The sequence below is a fragment of the Trachurus trachurus genome (assembly GCF_905171665.1).
Source record: "Trachurus trachurus genome assembly, chromosome: 13".
NCBI classification, from domain to species: Eukaryota; Metazoa; Chordata; class Actinopteri; order Carangiformes; family Carangidae; genus Trachurus; species Trachurus trachurus.
Window position 1 is genome coordinate 26,632,532 of NC_139892.1, and position 19,328 is coordinate 26,651,859.

Below are 19,328 nucleotides of genomic sequence, written 5' to 3' on the forward strand. Positions count from 1 at the left end.
TCTGTACAACAATAATAATAATCTTATTTGCCACTTCGTCAGATCTAGCTTATGACCCAGCACATGTCATGATCCCTCCCTAGTTGTAAAACGTGGAAATGTGGTAATTAGTTTGTTAGTTATTGCATTATACTGAGCTGGTAGACAGCCTCTCTAAGCGCAATTTCTCTGTGATTATAGTGTAAAATCTTTTTTTCTTTGTTTGTTTTATAACTAGGAGTCACCAAAGTCAGAAATATTAAAACCCAACCACAGACAATTTAATTAATATCATATTTTAATCAAAATGAAACCTTGACTGTTTCATTCTTATTTATTACAGCAGTGTGTTGCTGTTGTTTTACCTCGTGCTAACAAACAGTTTGTAGCTGATGCTCACCAGTGTGGCTTTTGCTCTATTTTAGTATCCCCATGTGGTCACAGGTCCTCTTTATTTTTCTGACTTATACACTTACTCTTCACAGTTTGTCTCCATCTCTCTTTTCTAGCTCTTATGTAATTCTTCCTCGTGGGTTTTTGTTCCCCGCACTGCTCTCCAGTTTCCTGTGACTTTTGCAACAGTGAGTAAAGCAGCAGGCTTAAAGAATAACTGATAAAATATCGCTTCACTGTTCATTGAATTATATCTCTGAGTGAACAACAGAGAGGCTTTACATTCATAACCTGCTGATACCACATTACCTGCTGCCATTGACTGACAGGACTGTATCACAGCACAAAAAAATTTGTGAGAAAGGGACCACTTTGGCATGTCAATTTAGAGCATTGTTTATATTCAGTAATCCATATCTGCTTGTTATTCATGAGCAAAAACAAAGGCAGGATAGGAAATGAATCACAGGAGATGTTCCAGAAGTGACCGGGCACGACACCAGCACTTTTCCCAGGCAGGGCGAGTCATATTTTTTTTCACATTTATTTATCTTCCTATACTTAAACTCCTCTGAAAAAAAATACAGTGTATTATGGGTCCAACCTGCACCACCATATTCATGACTAGGGCTGCTGGGCTGTCTCCACATTTACTATGAAATTGAAATCAAATAATATGACTGAGCTGTGTCAAAATATAATCTCTCACAGAATTGAAAGTTGGAATTGAGCTGCTGCCCAAGGTCCTGGGAAGATAATTAAAAAAGGAACAGGAATAATGCAGAAAGTGGGAAAGGCAGCAACACAACTAACTAGCACAAAAAAAAAATGTAGGGACAATACACAAATAGAAAAATCTCTGGTTTTGCACACGGCATTGGTCTGAGGATATTACCATTAGCATTTTTGCTCTCCTTTATCATTACCTGTAAAGTCAGCTCAGACTGGCTGTGGCATAGAGGTAAGCATTTGTGCTGTGGTGGGGGATGGCACACAGTATCTGAGTTATGTGCGCTGGGCTGCAATCTTTCACCTGTTTTTTGTTTTTTTTTGTCTATTGCTACATTTTTGTATTTTGTATTTGTCCAGTCAGAGTAATATATTGCTACTGGCATGTGTAATAGATCTCAATGCATTCATAAATTTGATAAAAGAAAGAAAAAATGACACTGAGTGCTTATATTACCTTGCATATCTATTTGACAGATGAAAGCAAATCTCATTTAATCTTGTTAATGACGATAAAAATAAATTATTTTGCTGCATTTTCACAGCCCACATTAACCGAAGATAACACTCAGAAGACTATTAACCTGAAATTACTTTCAAAGTTGGCACTGGAGGGGATAGAGATTTCAGTGCAAACACAGAGGTTGCACTCTCTCAACAACTTTGCAGGCAATGATGAAATAACCAGCTACTAAAATATTAACAAACACTCCCACATTCAAAAGAACCCCCTTCAGTATGCAAGTTTATCCTGTGTAATCAATATTTTCCACATTTCCAACTCCCAGGTTGGTTGATCAAAAGAGCCAATACCCTTGTACCGCAGTCAGCTGTTCTATTTCTTAATTATTGGCCCTTTTGTGTTCAGGAGTGCAGAAGTGTCAAATTTCTTATTTAACACACCGTGAAGATACGCAACCTTTGTGTTTGCACTGAAATATTTTTCCTCTCGGTCCCAACAGTGTCCGTAACTGAACATTTCTGTGTCATTTCCTTTTTAATTATCTAATTTATTATTGCAAATTGTTTGCTTTTGTAGAACTGGAATGAAGAATACCTTCATCTAATAGCCTGCTGCATGCTTCTTTAAAACATAATGAGGACGCCCTGCTGTGTCATGAAGAAATGAAGATTTCTCAACACAGGGAGTCTCCCTACTTTGTACCATTACATTTGCAGCAAAAAAAAGAGCTGCAACTTTCAGCTTTAATTTCAGTGTTGTAAGAACTGCAGCACTTTTAACCATAGATTATGCAAGTGTGGACAAATAAATGAGCAGCGATAAAACTCAGCGGAAGCCTTGCACAGCCTAGATATCACACTGGTGTCATGTTGTTCAGGAGCTGACAGTTCTCCTCAGGCTACTTACTGAAGTCACCGGTGAGGAAGAGGGCCTCTGCAGCCGGGGCCCACTCTTTAAAGACCAGGCTGTTGTCAGGCAGTCGCTGCACACCAAAGGTCATGTAGCTGCGTGTGAACTGGTCAAAGCCTCCCTCTGCCTCTTCCAGCTGCACAAGCTGCTTCTGTAGCAGCTCATACCTTCAAACCACAGGGAACACACACACACACACACACACGCACACACACACACACACACAGGGACAAAACTGCATGAATTCAGTGGAAAATCAACCATTGGATACGCAACCGGCTGGATACATTCAATGATATACTGTATATCTCTCTCAGTGAATAGATTTCAATTACTTTGCACTAAAATGATTGACCTGTGTGTGTGTACTGTATGTGTATGTGTGTGTGTGTGTGTGTGTGTGTGTGTGTGTGTGTGTGTGTGTGTGTGTGTGTGTGTGTGTGTGTGTGTGTGTGTGTGTGTGTGTGTGTGTGTGTGTGTGTGTGTGTGTGTCCACAGCATCGAGCTGTCCTCTCTGCTTCTACTTCACTTGGCACTGTCCTTCATTTCCCAGAATGCTCTAATTTGAATGACAACCTTCCCAAGAACATCATTTGCATTCAGGTCTGGGTGTTAGAAAAACAACAAGACCAACTAATATCATTTTTCTGTTGAATGTATTGCAGGGTTTCCCCCAGTGTATTATAAGCCTAGCGGGGCGCCAGGCCTTACTTGCCCCCCCTGCCACGCTAAGCATCGTTCATTTATTTATTTAAATCATTTTTTGTACTCCATAAACACGTGATCAGGTGTCTTTTTCAACGCCACAACTTTGTCGAGAACGAGTCGACGTCGACCTTGTTGCTGTTAGCCTAGCACATCGTCCGCGATGAAAATGATCAATTTTTTCAGTTTGTAAGGTTCTCGTTTACACCATGGATGTATGATAAGACCATACATCCATGGTTTACACACGTTCGGCATGCCGTATTAAGTTTCACTTTCACCACGCGCTGCTGTTATGCATGCGCGCTTCTCTGTGGTGTGTATGTATGTGAGAGGATGCGGAGATGAAGGCGATCATCCGACGGGGGGGGGTATCGCTACATTTTTATTTTTTTATGACGTTAGTTTAGGCGGCAGCTCTTTCCTGCGGGAAACCCTGGAGTGTAAATATAGTGAGTCTGAAATTTAAGAATTTCTTATTGAGTTATTGATGCAAAACCTGTTTGAAGTTTCTTTTTCATTTTAATTATTTGATTATAGATTTATCACTATTGTGAAGTACTGATACAATGTTATAATTTACACATGAAAGCATGGCACACCGCATCCTCATTACCATATAACGACTACAACACTCCACAGGAAGGACAATGCAGTGGAAATTATAGTGATATTCTTTTTTGTTCTGGTGAGCACAATGTCAACACAAGATGTTGACACGCACACAACGTATCACTAAACAACTAGTTATGAAATTAAAATTACTGGGGAAGAAGATATGAATCAGTAATTACCAGTAATGCCACCATTACTGGGAAAAAAGCAGCCTCTCTATTGTACAGTGTCAGTGTTATCATTGCTACTCATAATACAGCAGTGGAAGCAATTTTTCGAAATCATTGGTCACACTAGAACGCCATTCCAACACAAACAAAAATCTATTTCACTGGGTAATTAATTATTTCCACTAAGTTGTGTTTAATTAATGGTCTTAAATTTATCAGAGTGCCCAATTTTTAAACAGTTTATGAACTTTTACAGTGGATTCTTCCTTTAAGGCAGCCACAGGAAAAGGGAGGATTAATCAAAATTCTTCATTCAGTTCTTTCCTTCAATGATGATGAATGGAAACAGTCGCTGGGCTCAGTGACCTGAGCTGCAACACAAACATGAGTAAGCACTTTGTGTTTTCAATAAAGAAAGCACTTTACCTGTTACCACTAAAAGAATGATTTTATAAGTTAAAACCAAAGAGGGGAAAGACTCTGGAGACAAATTTAACAGTTGGAATATTTAAGTTCTGAAACTATACATTTGGAAAGGCTCCTTTGTTTGCACAAATTCACAACTTTTCCAAAACATTGCGGTGAGTGGAGTAGTGCACAGGGGGGGTGGCGACCCCCATTCCGAAGGACCGCCATTCCACGGTCTGACAGTCCGAAAATTCCTTCCGAGGGGCCGCTCCGCTACCAAAGCATTCCCTGTGACATGTGTACCCAGTGCCTTAAACCTTTTAATGGCGGACCTTTTTCAGGTTCGGAATGGCAGCCCTTTACCATAAATAATTAAGGGCCGGCATTCCGACAAATTAAAGTAAACGATCGGAAAGGCGGCCCTTCGGAATGGCACCCTGGAACCAGTGCACAGTGGTGTATCTTAATGTTTCAATACTAACATTATCTTTTTAGGTCCCACCTGAGGATGCAAACCTGCCTCATTCCCTCGAGAATGTGTGACTACAGGCACATCCTGAGAGATAAACCTCAGTCTGTTACCTTCAACTAGGAAGGATAGACTAACTACTTTGCAATTTATCTCACTTAAGTTCCTGCAGCCAGCTGGTGTCCATATCAGATTCCCCCTGGTACAGAAAGCCTCTTTCAGCCAGCTGAGTTAAGTGCACTCTCTCCCCAATAGCCCTGAAGCCAAGCTCAGACTGGCCTGTGAATGCCCTGGGGCTAGTGATGATGGGCTGAAGTAACAGCGCGATTTCTCAGCAGCTGCTCCCTGTGTTGAGCACAGTGGATAGAGAAAGTGCTTGCCAAACGTAAACCTTTAAAGTCCAACCAACGCTGCCACATGCCTCCTTTGCCACTTTGTCACCATTTCAAGAATATGCTGAAAGGAAGGACAAAGGCAGGATTCACTTAAGGGCAGAGCTGCACTGCCACAGTATTAATAGGCATCAAAGTCAAGCCTATGATTAGAACAAATGAGTTCCAGGGGGGTTGACCAGAGGGAATAGTGAGCCAAAATCCTGTATGCAGTATTCACCACACACCTCTTGTGTCTGTTTCCACTTGAGATTACAACAAGGAGGCAAAATCAAGCCCCACATCACAAATGAACTGCGTCTACTAAGACAGTTAATTTCATAAAGTGATTAAAAGAGCAGAAGCTATAAGCAAAAATCAAGACTTTCGTTTATTAGGAACTTAGGAATCTTCGTATTTAGATTCTCTCGCCAGCCACTCATCTGAGGAACTTCAAGGTTTTTGAAACTGCAGTGCTCAAGACAGCTTCAAACATTGTTTTTCTACCTGTATGTTATTCAACGAGAAAAAAAATGGCAGAACTATTCTCCAAGGCCAACACACTCAACTAGTTATTGGCAACCAGACAGAGTCTTAAGTGTACATCAATTCCTCTCTTTCCTTATTCTTCAAATTATGATGATGTTGCTGTTCCTGTATTCTACAATATAGCCTAGTATCTGACTGCACAGGGTATCTGTAGGCAACACACTCCAAGCCTCAGACTGCGACCATTTCATCACGTATTTGCCATATGTGATGAAATGGTCATACCATGTGTCAAGCCCTGACTTCCTAATACGGGAAGTCAAGTCAGTGAACACGAGTTCTGCTAATAACTGCTATTTTCCTTTATTCAATGTTATGGTGTTTGGAGGTAATGTTTCCAGCTACAATTACAGCCAATTGTTGTACAGGTTTACTTGAACAAAATAAAAACAAAAGACTGAAATAAGTGCATTCTTATGTCGCCCAAATGTGACTATTTAGTAGTGCTTTGCCATCTATTTGACTTTAACTAACTTTTGGTTGATATAGGTACTGTAGTATAGGTATATTGTATGATGTATGGTATGCGATGATGACAGTGGTGATGGGGTTGGGGGTTGAGCTGGGTAAACAGGGTGTGTGTGTGTGGTGGCCTCAGGTCTGGCTCTCTCACTGGTTTCACTAGTGTTAAAAAATAAATAAATAAAATGGCAAATTTACCGGTCCCACATGCACAAGCGCAAGTAGATGAAAGATTTACTCCACTGTCTCAAATTTTAGCGGTAAAATGTGACCATTTAGAGCCAGTCTGGAGGCCTGTAAATGTTTGTTCAGTATATAATTTTTTTTTGAAAACTAAGGTTTGAATTGAACCATGAGTCAAAAACCTAAGTTTGAACCAAATCATTTGTGAACTGTTCCACCCCCAGATACAATATATGAGACCCTTCAATTGAGAATATATAATGAATTGTCCTGTCCTGTGCTCGCAAATCCACATGTAGTATGTTGAAGAAAAGCTGAACTTGTTAGCAAACAATAGTATTTCCTTCAGCTAACAATTGTAAATCCCATATAAATTGCCGCTTTAGCTCTGTTTTGCTCTCCACCAACTCCTGAGGGAAACTTCTGGTCCTTAAGTTGCTAAGTGCTCCACCACAAGTACTATACAAGTTAACTGTCTGCCTTCAGTGGATTCATCCATTTTCGCTCTAAATGGCCACCTTGTCAAGTAGTTAATGACACTAATGTGAACTGTGAAAAACAGTCATAATTCAGGCCATGAAACCAAATCAATCAGCCAAAAGATGCTGAAAGGCACAGTCTGATAATGACAATTATCTGCAGGTTCTTCAGCTATTCCTATTAACTGCACAGTCGTGCGATCCTGGGCTAATATAAAAATACTGTTATACACAGTACACAGTATTAAAAGATCAATTACAGGCCTGATACATGACAGAATTTTGTGAAAACAAGAGATAAAACAGAGCCATAACAGTTTCACTAAAAAACACCTTGACTCATTTACTGACTCTGTCCATGACAAGAAACACTAATAATCCCTGTAGACAGAAATTACAAAGGACTTTTGTCCTGTCTCCTATTTAGTGGTAATAGAACAGCGGGAGATTATAGATGTGAGTAGCAGATTTCAGCCCTAGGTCTCCTATCTCTTAGTTGAGTAACTGCTCTTTATCGACCTAGACCGGTTTTTAGATGTGCTATACAAATAAATGTGATCCTTGACCTTGATCGTCAAAAATAGTGCAGAAAATATATGGCAGAAGTGAGATAATATAGCAACATTGTGAGCGACAAACTTCCTGTTGAATAACTGAATCAGTTCTGTGTCAGATCAATTTCTGCTTCTCAAATTTAACCCAAAAGAACTTAGACTGATGTCTGATTCAAACTGAATCATGCTGATCATGTTGATGTGTGGAATTCACAAATTTGTTAGTGGAAGTTTTCAACTTGTCCCAAAGTTAGCAGCTAAGATCAAGATTAAGGAGGCCCAGGAGAAAGCCAGATCTTTGAAGAAATCTCTCCTACAAGAGAGGACCAATGTTCAGAAGGCACAAGAAAAGCTAATCAGTTGGTGAAAAATCTCCTGAAAATCAATGCTGAGGTTCAGGATGTGCTTGAGAAGGTGGGCCAGTGAAGATCTCACCAGGGAAGCTCTCCTGGATGAGGGAGACGAGACTTGGAAACAGCCGGAGAAACCGGACTTAAGCTCTGAGGCCCAGTGAGTAGCAGCAGAAGATCAATCATCTGCAGAAGCAAGAGGAAAAGATATCCTCTCCATAGGGCCAAGCATTTCCTTGCTAAGGTCAATCAAATGCTGCAGAGCAGAACTTGAGTTTGCTAGGAAACAGAGCAGCATGACATCCAGGCTGGACAATCTGGGACTTTCCACACATGGCTTAAGCAATGGAAGACCAATCACTTGTATTTCAAGCCTGACATTCCGTGGCAGGGGAAAGGCTACTTGATTTTTTTTTCAGTCAATGATGAAACCACAGGAGGAGGGAATGCTTTGCAACAATCTGTATTCACTGACAACAGACAGCTAATCCACATTATATGGAACATACTGTACACCTTATGGTCGGCTACATCTCCCATATAAGTGCAAGAGAAAATACTGTAAGGTTCTTAAAACAGTTGGAGAGAGAAACAACACGCAGGCAAGGGCCTGCAGGCCGAGTCACCATCGCAGTCCTGCTCAGTCACAGTTTTTGTTTTTCAATCTTGGTTTGCGTGTAAGAACAGTAGTGCATCGACAAGGGCTGGGTAAAGGTTTGCCCGCAGTCGTGTGACGGTATTTCAGTAAACATCCTCTTGCTTGCTGTGCTGTGGCTGGGACAGCCAGGTAACGTTTACACAACTTGGTCTCTCTGGGCTCACCAGTACAGGACTTCTAAATGCTTTCTTACCTTGATCTTGAAGATGCAAGGGCAAACTACGTGATCAACTACTAGTTAGCGTCAAGCTCTAAATGTCATTGTGGAGCAGTAAACTCCAGAAATCGACTAGTCTGTGCAACCTTTATCTCATGGAAAACTTGTTTTACAATAACCTACAAATACAAATACTGGGTAGCACCTCCATTTTCTATGATACATTACAACATTTTGCAGATTCATGCAAATCTTCTGTTCCAACACAGAGTACGTGCTGGAATCCGATATGCCTGGGGAAGCCACTTAAGTTCACTGACCTCCGGTTTTTGATAACTTTTGCTTCTTGATATGGTTCCTAACACAAGTTCACCATACAGTTCACTCAGTTTGAACCAGTTAGTTTTGCTGCTTGTCTAACTTTATCCAAAAATGCTTTGTTTGCTTCCACTTCCGCAGAGCTTATCTCTGAAATAAATATCTTCACTTTAAAATAAAATGAGAAGTTTTTAGAGAATAAGTTGATTATCCAGAACATTAGACTGTGATGTGCAAATGACTAGATGGACAAGACATTTGCAAAGGAAGTGAGCAATACAGCACTTTGATAATAATGATCAATACGTATTAACATATTTCCAAAACTCTTTTCGGTACTCCCATTAGAAAATGTTGTAGCATAAAGGCAAACCAATTAATCAAATGAATTACATTCCCCTAAGCTCTCTCCGGTCAACCCTCCCAAGCATATCTGTAAAAAACCTTTTAAATGTAAGTTCTTTGAAGAACAAATTATTTTTATCCAGTGATCTCAAAATATAATGATATTGATATTTTTTTGTGTAACTGCTCAAAGTCAGAGCAAAACATTGTGCTGAATGAAGCAATGTCTACAGCCTTTACCTATGAGAGGCCTAGAAACCTTGGTAGTTTTCTAGTTAATTAATTAATTAATTAGTTAATTTCTATTATTAATATCCTGTGGGGCGTTCTTCTCCTTTGAAATGTAATAGTTTGAGTCAACAAGCAGGGCCTTTTTTTTTCCTCTCGATCTACCTTTAAAAGAGTCTGATTTCAATATCTATATGGGTAGGCTACGTTGTCCTAGTGATGGATTCATGGGGAATGTCTCAACCTTTTAGGATCTTTTAAAATTTGAGCTTCTCTCTAGAGGAAACACAAGGGCTGCTCTCTTGCTCATGACCTGAGGACCAGTAATATAATATCAACTTTAGGGACTTTCTGTGTATCTGTTTATCTTAGTATTTTTGGTAAATTTGCATTCTCCACTACCTCTAAAATTGCATTACCCGGCATTTGCTCTTGCATCATTAACGCAATAACAACTTATATATTTTTACTGGATTGAGTTGTCCCAGTCAGAACCAGAACACATTAACTGGTAAATCTCACAGATAATCAATTACACCAAATATTCCAGTCTGACTTTCAATCTGTTCACAGAATTGAGACAGGTCATTGTAAAGTTTGTAATGACCTTCTATTGACTCAATCTTACACAATCATTGACGGGGCCTTAAATTGGTTCAGGTCCCATCTATTGGCGCATTTCCACTAGCACGGCTCGGCTCGATACGGCTCGGCTCGGCACGGCTCGGTTTGGGTTGTGTTTCCATTACAACTGAGTATCACTAGTGCCGCCATGACGTCATTTACACGGCGCGCTCTAAACTCTGTAAATATAAAACTTTAGCAACATTTGAAACATTTTCAGGCGAGAAAGTAGTCGTTTAGATCCCCAACGTGTTGAAAATCTGACAAAATACCAACCGTTTACAATTTTGTTTCGACGAAGTCGGCATTACTAAATACTACTACTACTACTTACTAAAGCTAGCCGTAGTGAGCAACGCACTTCCGGTTATCTTCACAAAATAAAATACCCGTTACCTTTTATCATAAGGAAAGCCATTACGATAGAATTGGTGCTTTTACTTTGTAAACAGGAAGTGAACCTACCCTCGCTGTAGCTAGCTTTAAACCGCCGTTTTGACTGCTCTCGTCCTGTTAACGGCATTTAACCGTTCAATATGCCTTACCGGAGAGTCTTGCCAGCTCTGAGATCGGCCTGGTTCATTGTAAAACATTTATTTATTGATGTAAATGTGGTGTTTTCTGTGCGTACAGACCCCAAGGCAGTGCTGCTCTTCTGTCTAACCACAAACAAACTTCTGCTACAGCCACAATTGTTAGATTTCATCAATGAGACCAACATTTAGCCTATCCCCTAAAAAGAGTTTAACCAGCCGGTGGTAAACCTCTAAAAGCCATCGGTTAAGTTAATTAGCGGTCGTTTTCTCCCCCGGGGTGACGACCGTAGGCTGGCCGGCGGAGCACGTCAGGAGCCGGGCTGCTGCCTCTATGATGTCGCGGTCGCTGCTCGGACCTGGAGCTTCACTTCTCCGAAAAACATCGGGGCAAACTTCTAAACAGCCGTCGTTTGGATAAACTAACCGCACATGGGGATCTAAACAGTTACTTTCTAGCATGAAAAAATATTAAAACTTAATAAAGTCACGTAATAACAGGCTTCAGCAGGAACATTTCTGTTGTCGGTCGTCGCGCAGTTATGACGCTTCCAGTGACGACACTCATCGGCCAATCAGTGGAAGGCAGTCAGCTGACGTCACGTTTTAGTAACGCTTCGGCTCGCTTGGAACCAGGGCTGAGGTGATACCAAAAGTGTACCTGGTCGCCGAGCCGAGCCGAGACGAAGCGCGCTAGTGGAAACGCGCCATATGTAGGCTAGTAGATGTTGTCTCAACAGCTGGCCCTGTTTCATTCCCTGCCAACTTATTCTGTGGTATCCCACAGGGTTCAGTTGTGGGTCCAGTTTTATTTTCCATAATGCAACACAATCAGCATATATAAAAGAACTTAAATCATGGCAAATAGGTGAACTAGCAAATAATGTTTTCAACAAGATTTGTATGTGGATTTGGAACCCTGGGTATACAAAGTTGTTTAGTAATGTTTTTATCGTTTGAGAAATATAGCCAAGGTTAAGTATTTTAGCAAGCCATGTAGGCTATCTGAAGAAGCTCTTCCTTGCTTTTATTTCTTCCCTTCTTGACTACTGCAACTCCCTATGTACTGTACCAGTCTCAGTCAGAAATCAATCCACTGCCCACAGGAAGTTCAAAATGCTGCATGGCTCCTACAGTAGCTCAATGCAAAAAAATGTGTTCACATCACTCAAACAAGCATGCAAACATCCTTGCACTGGCTGACCATGTGTATCATGTTTGATTTTGAAATGATTTTAATTACTTTTTAGGACAGGGATTTGCTCTGCCATCATATTCCTGAGCTTTTATCTCCCTACCTACTATATACATTTTCTTCATCCTGCTCCTTTCTAGGGCTGTAGCCAATATCAGTACTCTAGGTAGTAGACTAGGCTATTCACTCAGCTTGGGTGGCATCCGAGTGCCAAATGGCTAAAAAATGCTAAGATTTACATATAGAAATCAAAGCAGGAGTAAGCGGAATGTTTGTGTTAATATAAGTCTTAAATAGTTATATCTTCCGACGGCAATCACTTATATAGTGTTTGGTCTGAAACACGGGTCTGTCAGTCACTCTGCTCTGCTGTAAGCCGAGGAGAAAACTTTCCTTGTATCCTACAACCTTTATCCAATGAGGAGAGAGAACGGCATAAAGGGGCGGTCCTCTCTGTGTGTGCAGCCAAGGGATGCGCGTGAATGTGGTGACATAGGGACGAGGGCTGGGACTGCTAACTCCATCGGCTGACAGGAAGTTAGCCAAAACTAGAGCACTTTCCCAGTGCTCTAGCCAAAACGACCGGATCGCTTACTTCTGCTTTAATAAAAAATTATCAACAGATGTAAAATGTAACAACAAGAGGTGTATCTCATGCAACCAGTGTACTATGATCCCAAACTGATTTTGAGTCAATTGATCACATGACCTGGAAGCTATAGCTAAAATGCTAAAATTTACACAGTGTTTCCGCTAGTATTTTTTTAATGAGTGGCTGTGAGACAAACTGATCTGTACTGAAACTGTTGTTATTCTGTCACCTGAGTTAAATGATGCTGCGGAAAAACACGCTGTGGTCCATCATCAAGGTGCAGACGAGGTGCAAAGAGTTGATACTGAGCAAGATATTTATGTAGTTTACCTTCGTACTTGCGAGTACCCGACCCAGTGCAGGACTCTGCTGTGAAGGTGGAGCCGTAGTGTATTTGCGACAATTCTTTTTTTAAAAGAAAGAAATTTGAAGGAGTGGCGGCTATATGGCGGCCCACCACTCCTAAATGAATGTAGAGGAAACACTGATTTACATATAAATTTACACGACCCCTGACATATATGTATTATATGTGAGCTTGTGAGTTTATAAGTTCACATCTGATAATAGATCACCCTTTAAGATTATCCCCCCTCTGTAACATGTTTAGACACTCACTGTTAGACAATCATGCATCTAAAATTAGAGTGAATGTTCGGGTCTGTTGTGTTGCGTATGACTGATGGCGACAGCTGAAGCACAGAAGTGTCAGGACAGTCTGCATCAGCCTGTTGAGGCACAAGTAAGGAAAGCACCTCAGTGTTCTGACCTCAGCTTGCCTAAAGAGCTTCCCTACAGCCCAGCAGGAAGGTGACTTTCAAATAATGTCATTACTGTCTGTCTATGACCAAGTGCATTAATGAGGGGAAAGAGGGACCTGTGCATTTGTAGGTAGGTTGATTGATGAGAGCTACAATTCCCTGCTGACTTCACCCCACTGTTGACCCTGAAGAAGGGGATTGGTAGAATAAATACTGCCAAAGCTACCTTCAAAAGAAAAAAAAAACATTCATTCATTATAATTCAACAGGCACTTTAAGAAATTTAATCCAGTCATTCCAATAATTCCTATTAACTGTGGGCTGCGTTTTTTCCACTTATCTTTAATTCCTGTTTTTTAGCTCATTACTATTCAGTCAGAGCGCATGCATTGGTAGTTATCACTTCAAAGTCAATAATCACTTTTGCTTTAAATATATTGCATCACCACCACAAGCATGAGACTCAGACTTATGCGGTATTTTCACTTTGAAATGAGTTCTGATGACATACTCAAGTCTTTGCAAAAAAAAAACTATTTGCCGTAATAAGCAGCAGTCCCCATGCTCCCGCTTTCATTTGGTCCAATTTAGGAGATACATGGTGCCATGTGCAGCAAAAATCCTAGCAGCACTTCCTGCATACTTGCGCAACAGGAAGGGTAAATAATGAAGCATGTCAATAGAGCACTGCTCACTAGGGCTGTAACCTGCGTGCAGCATCAACCGTTATTCTCACAATCAATCTGAAACTAGGATCCTGATTAAATAAAATAGGAGCTGCCTGTAGCCACTAAGTGACTAATTAGATTGGGACGTGTGCAAAATATACTGGAATAATTCTAACCATCTGAGCATGGCGGCTGTAACGGGTGTGAATCAGAGTTCAACAATCCTGTGATGTGGATAGCCTTGAGCCATGACATAGCGGTGAAATCTAAAGAATCAATGTGTGTGGTCATAGGTCTCCTTCTGATAAGCCAGCTGAATTCTTATCACTGTGCAGCTCAGTGAGGGGACTCAGCATGATGCCACAGCCTGAGAAAGCTCTTGATTTCTATGCCTGTTTTCATGATATGGTGCTTGGACGCTGGGCCTTAGAACACCATGGGGCTTACCAAGAATTAACCTTCACACAGCAGTGATCCTACATGTAAAATAATTTATGTGCAACTTTCATCAGTGAGACAGGTGTTTGAGACACGTCTAGAGCTCGGTGAAGCCTAGCAATCCCAAGCTGTGTCTGAGATGGAACTGACACGCTCATCTCTCTGAAAGGCTCGAGCCCTGCTCACATGTTTCAAATACAAAGCAGGTGGTCCCTTACCTGCCACATTAAAGACAAGATCTGACATGGTAATGAAAATGGATAAAACTATATGGCGCCTAAGCAGAGTTTTAAAGCCTAATTTCAGTGAGCAGGCACTGCAGCAATGTGAACAGATCATTATCGCTGTCAGCCTGTAAGTAAAAAAACATTACCCACATTTTTTTTTTTTTTTTTGAATCCAGTAGGTAAAGCTAATTTGACATGAGATGGGGAGTTGAGCTGAAGAATTACACTGTTGTTTTGGGAGCCAGATGGCCCTCTATCCAGAATTTCAAAGACAAAGTCAGGATTGTGAAATCAGCATTGCGTTATCATTAACTCGAGCTGTTATGTTGCAACTCAGTCATTGTGCATCTCTTCACTCTAGCAGACTACCGTCTGTTTATCTTCAGAGAATCTCCAAAAACAAATGAACATCAGTCAACTTTGAAAAAAAAAGTGTGAGACTGCATCATCTGTTGATTCACAGAGTGGCCCTATTTACTTTTGAGGATAAGTCTAGACACAAGGTCAGTGCTTTTACCACTGAGAGACAAATGCCGGTTCTTTTCCGGTCAATCTAAAGTAATGCAAGAAATCAAGTCTACACTTTTATTCAAAATGTATTTGCTTAGGTAGGCTACTCACGCTATATTTCCCAGTGAATAGTCAATATATTATTTTTGCATCCTTTGGGTGAGAAAAATGACAGGGAATAATAAACAGGCCTATGGGGTCGCTGAATTGACTAATTAGCAAAACTGATGTTTATGAAATTCAAGTTCAGTTAATTAAAATTGATTCTATTAAGAGGTTTTGTATGTTCTGTCTCTCCTGGGTGTGTATTTTTAAATGTAGGCTAATCAATGTTTGGTGAGCCTCTCTATAATAAATCATGTTTTAAGACACTTGGACAATTCGCCTGAATGAAAAACAAAAAATTAAAAAACAAATCAGGTAGCCTACTTCGCAGGCCAAGAAAGGTTCCAATTACGATATGAAGCAGGATTCTGGTTCATTCAGAACAGCTTTGATGAGAAATTATATCAATCTCAAACACAGCTATTAAGACATCATCCAGAGAGCCAAAAAATGCTGTTATATTATTTATCAGAACGTTCTGCATTGGTTTCCTCCATTACTGGCAAAAATATATGACTCAATTAAGAACATGCATCATGAAAACATATTCTAGTCTTGCGTGTAGCTTGATACCATCAACCATCATAGCTCTGGCAAGTGTAGGGAAATGTGATTGGAATTTATGATGGAAAAAAATCCAGATTAATAAATGCACTAGCCCACCCACACACCCACACACACACTGCTGCACAATTACTGCTACCACACATACAGCGTCAGCTACTTAAGACTTCCACCCTAATAATTAATTTCTATGGAGGCCAAATCGAGGCTGAAGGGGGGGAAATCATGCAGCATATGAGTACTGCATAAAGTCAATTAATGTCTGAGGGGTTATTTATAACGCAAAGCCTTTCACTCTGCAGGAAGCAAACCAATCAGCTACTGTACAGTATGTGCTCCTAGTTGGACGCGTCCGAAACTCTGGATTTTAATCCCATTATATTAAAACACACACATACACACACACAATTTAGGATAACTAATGATGCTTCGATAACAGCCAGTGCAGACAATCACTGCAAGGCGGCTAACAATGAGGACCGAGGCCCACAGAGAGTGAAGTGATGCTGGCCCACAGCGATGCACCAGCTCCGGCTCAGTCAACACTGTCTGACCTCAGCACGCAACGTGGACGTCACCTGACCGAGGAACACGTCCCCGACTGTCAAACATAGGAAGTTGTTGAGAGAGACGACTCCACGACTCCGTCAGCAACTACGCACATAAAATGCAAAGCCTTTCCATGTGGCGGGTCATTAATTTTACATGAGATGAACACTTTGTAAAGCGTGCGTGTTATTCAGCAACAGGCTGGGGAGACAAGCTAGCAGCTAGCTGCTACTGCTACATCAGACAGGGGCGGGGGGGCAAGACTCTGTGCGACCTCCCCTCATTTAGAATGTCAAACAGGGCACTGAATGCGACTGTCTGCTGTTACAAACGTCGTTTTCTGTATTTGTGTGTTTTAATTCAAGACACGAACGCCACAGTGAGCCTGCCCTGTCTGTTAGCTTCACCGGGGACTGATTTTAACAACACACCGTGACCAAAAAACGCCGTTTAAGCCGTGTTTTTACCTCCGCTGGAAGTCCTTCTCGTACGTTTTGAGGTAGGGGTCCATTTGGAGAAGGCAGCTGAACTTAGGAATTGTAACATTATCCTCTTGGTCTGCCATGGTTTCTTCAGACGAAACCAATCGAGTACTGACTACTGCCGCTGCTGCTGCTGCTGCTGCTCAGAGCTCAGGGACAGAGGCGGCATCAACACATCACAGGCACATGTGCAGTTAGTGTACGCGGGGGTTTCAGTATCCGGAGAAAACAGCGAATCAGGCGGCTTTTTTCAGCCAAGCCCGTCCCTCCACACAGTGGGTCAGAGATAAGAGAGAGTCGAGCCGTGCCGAGATAACCGGTGTAACTTTAAGATGACAGCAGAAGAAGCATCTGGTGCGTCAGAGGAAGATGACTCGCATTTGTATGCAGATGTGCACTTTTGTATGCTGATGCAAAGAGCACCTACTACTGTATGACACACTTACTGAGAATAAGACATGTAATAGGTAGGAACATGTCTTAGAAACTCATTAGCAGGATTATATTATGTTTGTGTGGCTATGGGAATATGTTTTACTTAATCCGTGACCAGTCACTCTCTACACAGCTTCTGTTTTTGGTGACCCCTATGATCTTTATTCTAGTGCCAGTGTTGGCTCACACTTTTCCAGGTTTGACAGGGCTGATATGAAGCTGTTTTTGGTGCAAGATTCTTGAGCACCTGTAACAGTGTAATCTTTAGTCATATAGCTTTGTTGCTGTGGATCGTCCTCTAACCGGAAGGTCGGTGGTTCGATCCCGGCTCCTCCAGGCTGCATGTCAAAGTGTCCTTGGGCAAGAACACAAGGAAATCCAGAGTGAACCCACACTTGCCCCCCAATGTGTGCATTGGGTGTACAGTATGAATGTGTAGCTTTCAAGCACTGTTTCCAGTGCTGTATGAATGTGTGTGAAAGGGTGAATGCAACCTTGTAAAGCACTTTGAGTGGTCCTAGACTAGAGAATAGAAAAGCACTATAGGCTACAGTAAGTTCAAGTCCATCCATTTAACATTTACCATATCAGTAAATTAGAGGTCACAGAGCTCAATGACTTGTGTAGCTACTTGTAGATTCCTTTTCTCCCACAAACACAACAGTTTCACCTTAATAAATTCTTAATTACGGGTGACCTATTTCAAAGATTAAAAAACTGGCACGCTCACATTTTTGCTACTATTGTTGCAGTAGGCTATAGCTATGTGGTGCAAAACATGTTCACGCACCCGTATCAAAAAAATGTGAAGTCTTAGACAAAATTTGAATATCTACAAATCTGACTCTTTTTTTCCATTTGTCACAGTGCAAGGTGTAATGAACAGTGTGGCCTCTCGGGGCTGCTACTGGGGCTAGACCTTTAGTCTTGTTGAACTGAATCACTATAATGAGTACCTGCCAGTCATTTTTTAGTGACATTTTCATTTGAAAATTGAACATGTAGCTTTCTACAAAATTGGCTTTATTGTAAATGTGAAATGGTAATAGGCAGGGATCCATATGCTCTCCATCTACAATTACTAACTAATTAGTTAAACACTTATATGCACCTGCAACCATTTCTTGTGTCCTTCACATCAATTGGGAAAGCTGGAACTTTGTTTGCAGAGCCTTTCAGATTTAATCTGACGAGTGACGACGATTCAGTAAATAGTTCACAGTGCTTTAATGGAGGCACACTTCATGAAGCAAGAGCCCATTGATTCGGGCAAAGTTTAATGTAGGCAAAGTTTGTTTAATGTCAAGGCCTGCTGTCATAACACATGGAACTGCTTCTAGCCCTGGAACAAACACAGACACACAACAGCATGAGCACGTGTGTGTGTGTGCGTGTGTGGTCGTGAGTGAGGGAATTGTCCTTTCACGACAATGACTTGATTTGTTATGCAGTCATACAGCCATCTCTCTTTTTAATCCTCCTATCTGTCTAAGATACAATCCTCACACTGTTTTGATCTCATTGTCTGTGGCCTCAGTAACTTTGACCACAGACTACTTTACAGATGTGGAACGATTAAATTAACAGACTCGAGAACGATAACCTTGCCATAACTTACATTAAATCCCTCTCAGAAATGGCTGGTAAATATGCAAGCTGACTGAAAAAATAGTGCGTCACTTGGAAATGTCCTTGTCAAAAAAATAAAACTGTCTGAACTAAAGGCCACAAAGTCTATTCTATAGAGGTATCTGCTGGCAATAGAAGGAACAGTATGTCAGGTTGCACTCCAGAAAATTATGCAAATTAATATAATTTCCCTGTGATTCACTGCTACATAACAAATGTTTACAGTGATATGAAAAGAGTCAGAACCGTAAGACAAAAATATCCAATTCTAACGGATGTTAGCTTGAATTTGAGGTAAGCTGATTGATTTTTATCTGTAAACCATATTATGGCGAAACAAGCAACATGAATTATTACCTATTCACTCTATTTGACTGGGTCAAACTATTTTTTCAGCTGATCTACATGTCTGCAATGCAAAAAGCGACATTTGTTTTGCCTGCAGAAATCACAGGCAAAAAAGACAATCATTATTTCCGCCGACCTGACCTGTCTTTGATCACAGAACAGTTTGTCTCTACC

The 19,328-nt window shown here is 41.0% G+C and overlaps 1 protein-coding gene across 1 annotated transcript in view; it reads right to left on the minus strand.

The window, feature by feature from the left end:
- The window catches only part of gbe1b (glucan (1,4-alpha-), branching enzyme 1b), a 94,523-nt gene extending 77,588 nt beyond the window's left edge, over positions 1 to 16,935 (minus strand). Inside the window, exons 1-2 of the mRNA XM_083985238.1 lie at positions 16,728 to 16,935; positions 2,471 to 2,640 (exon numbers count right to left, since the gene is read on the minus strand). Coding sequence (XP_083841364.1) covers positions 2,471 to 2,640; positions 16,728 to 16,825 — 268 coding nt within the window. The 5' untranslated portion in view covers positions 16,826 to 16,935. The remainder of the gene's footprint in view (positions 1 to 2,470; positions 2,641 to 16,727) is intronic.
- Between the last annotated feature and the right edge of the window lie 2,393 nt (positions 16,936 to 19,328).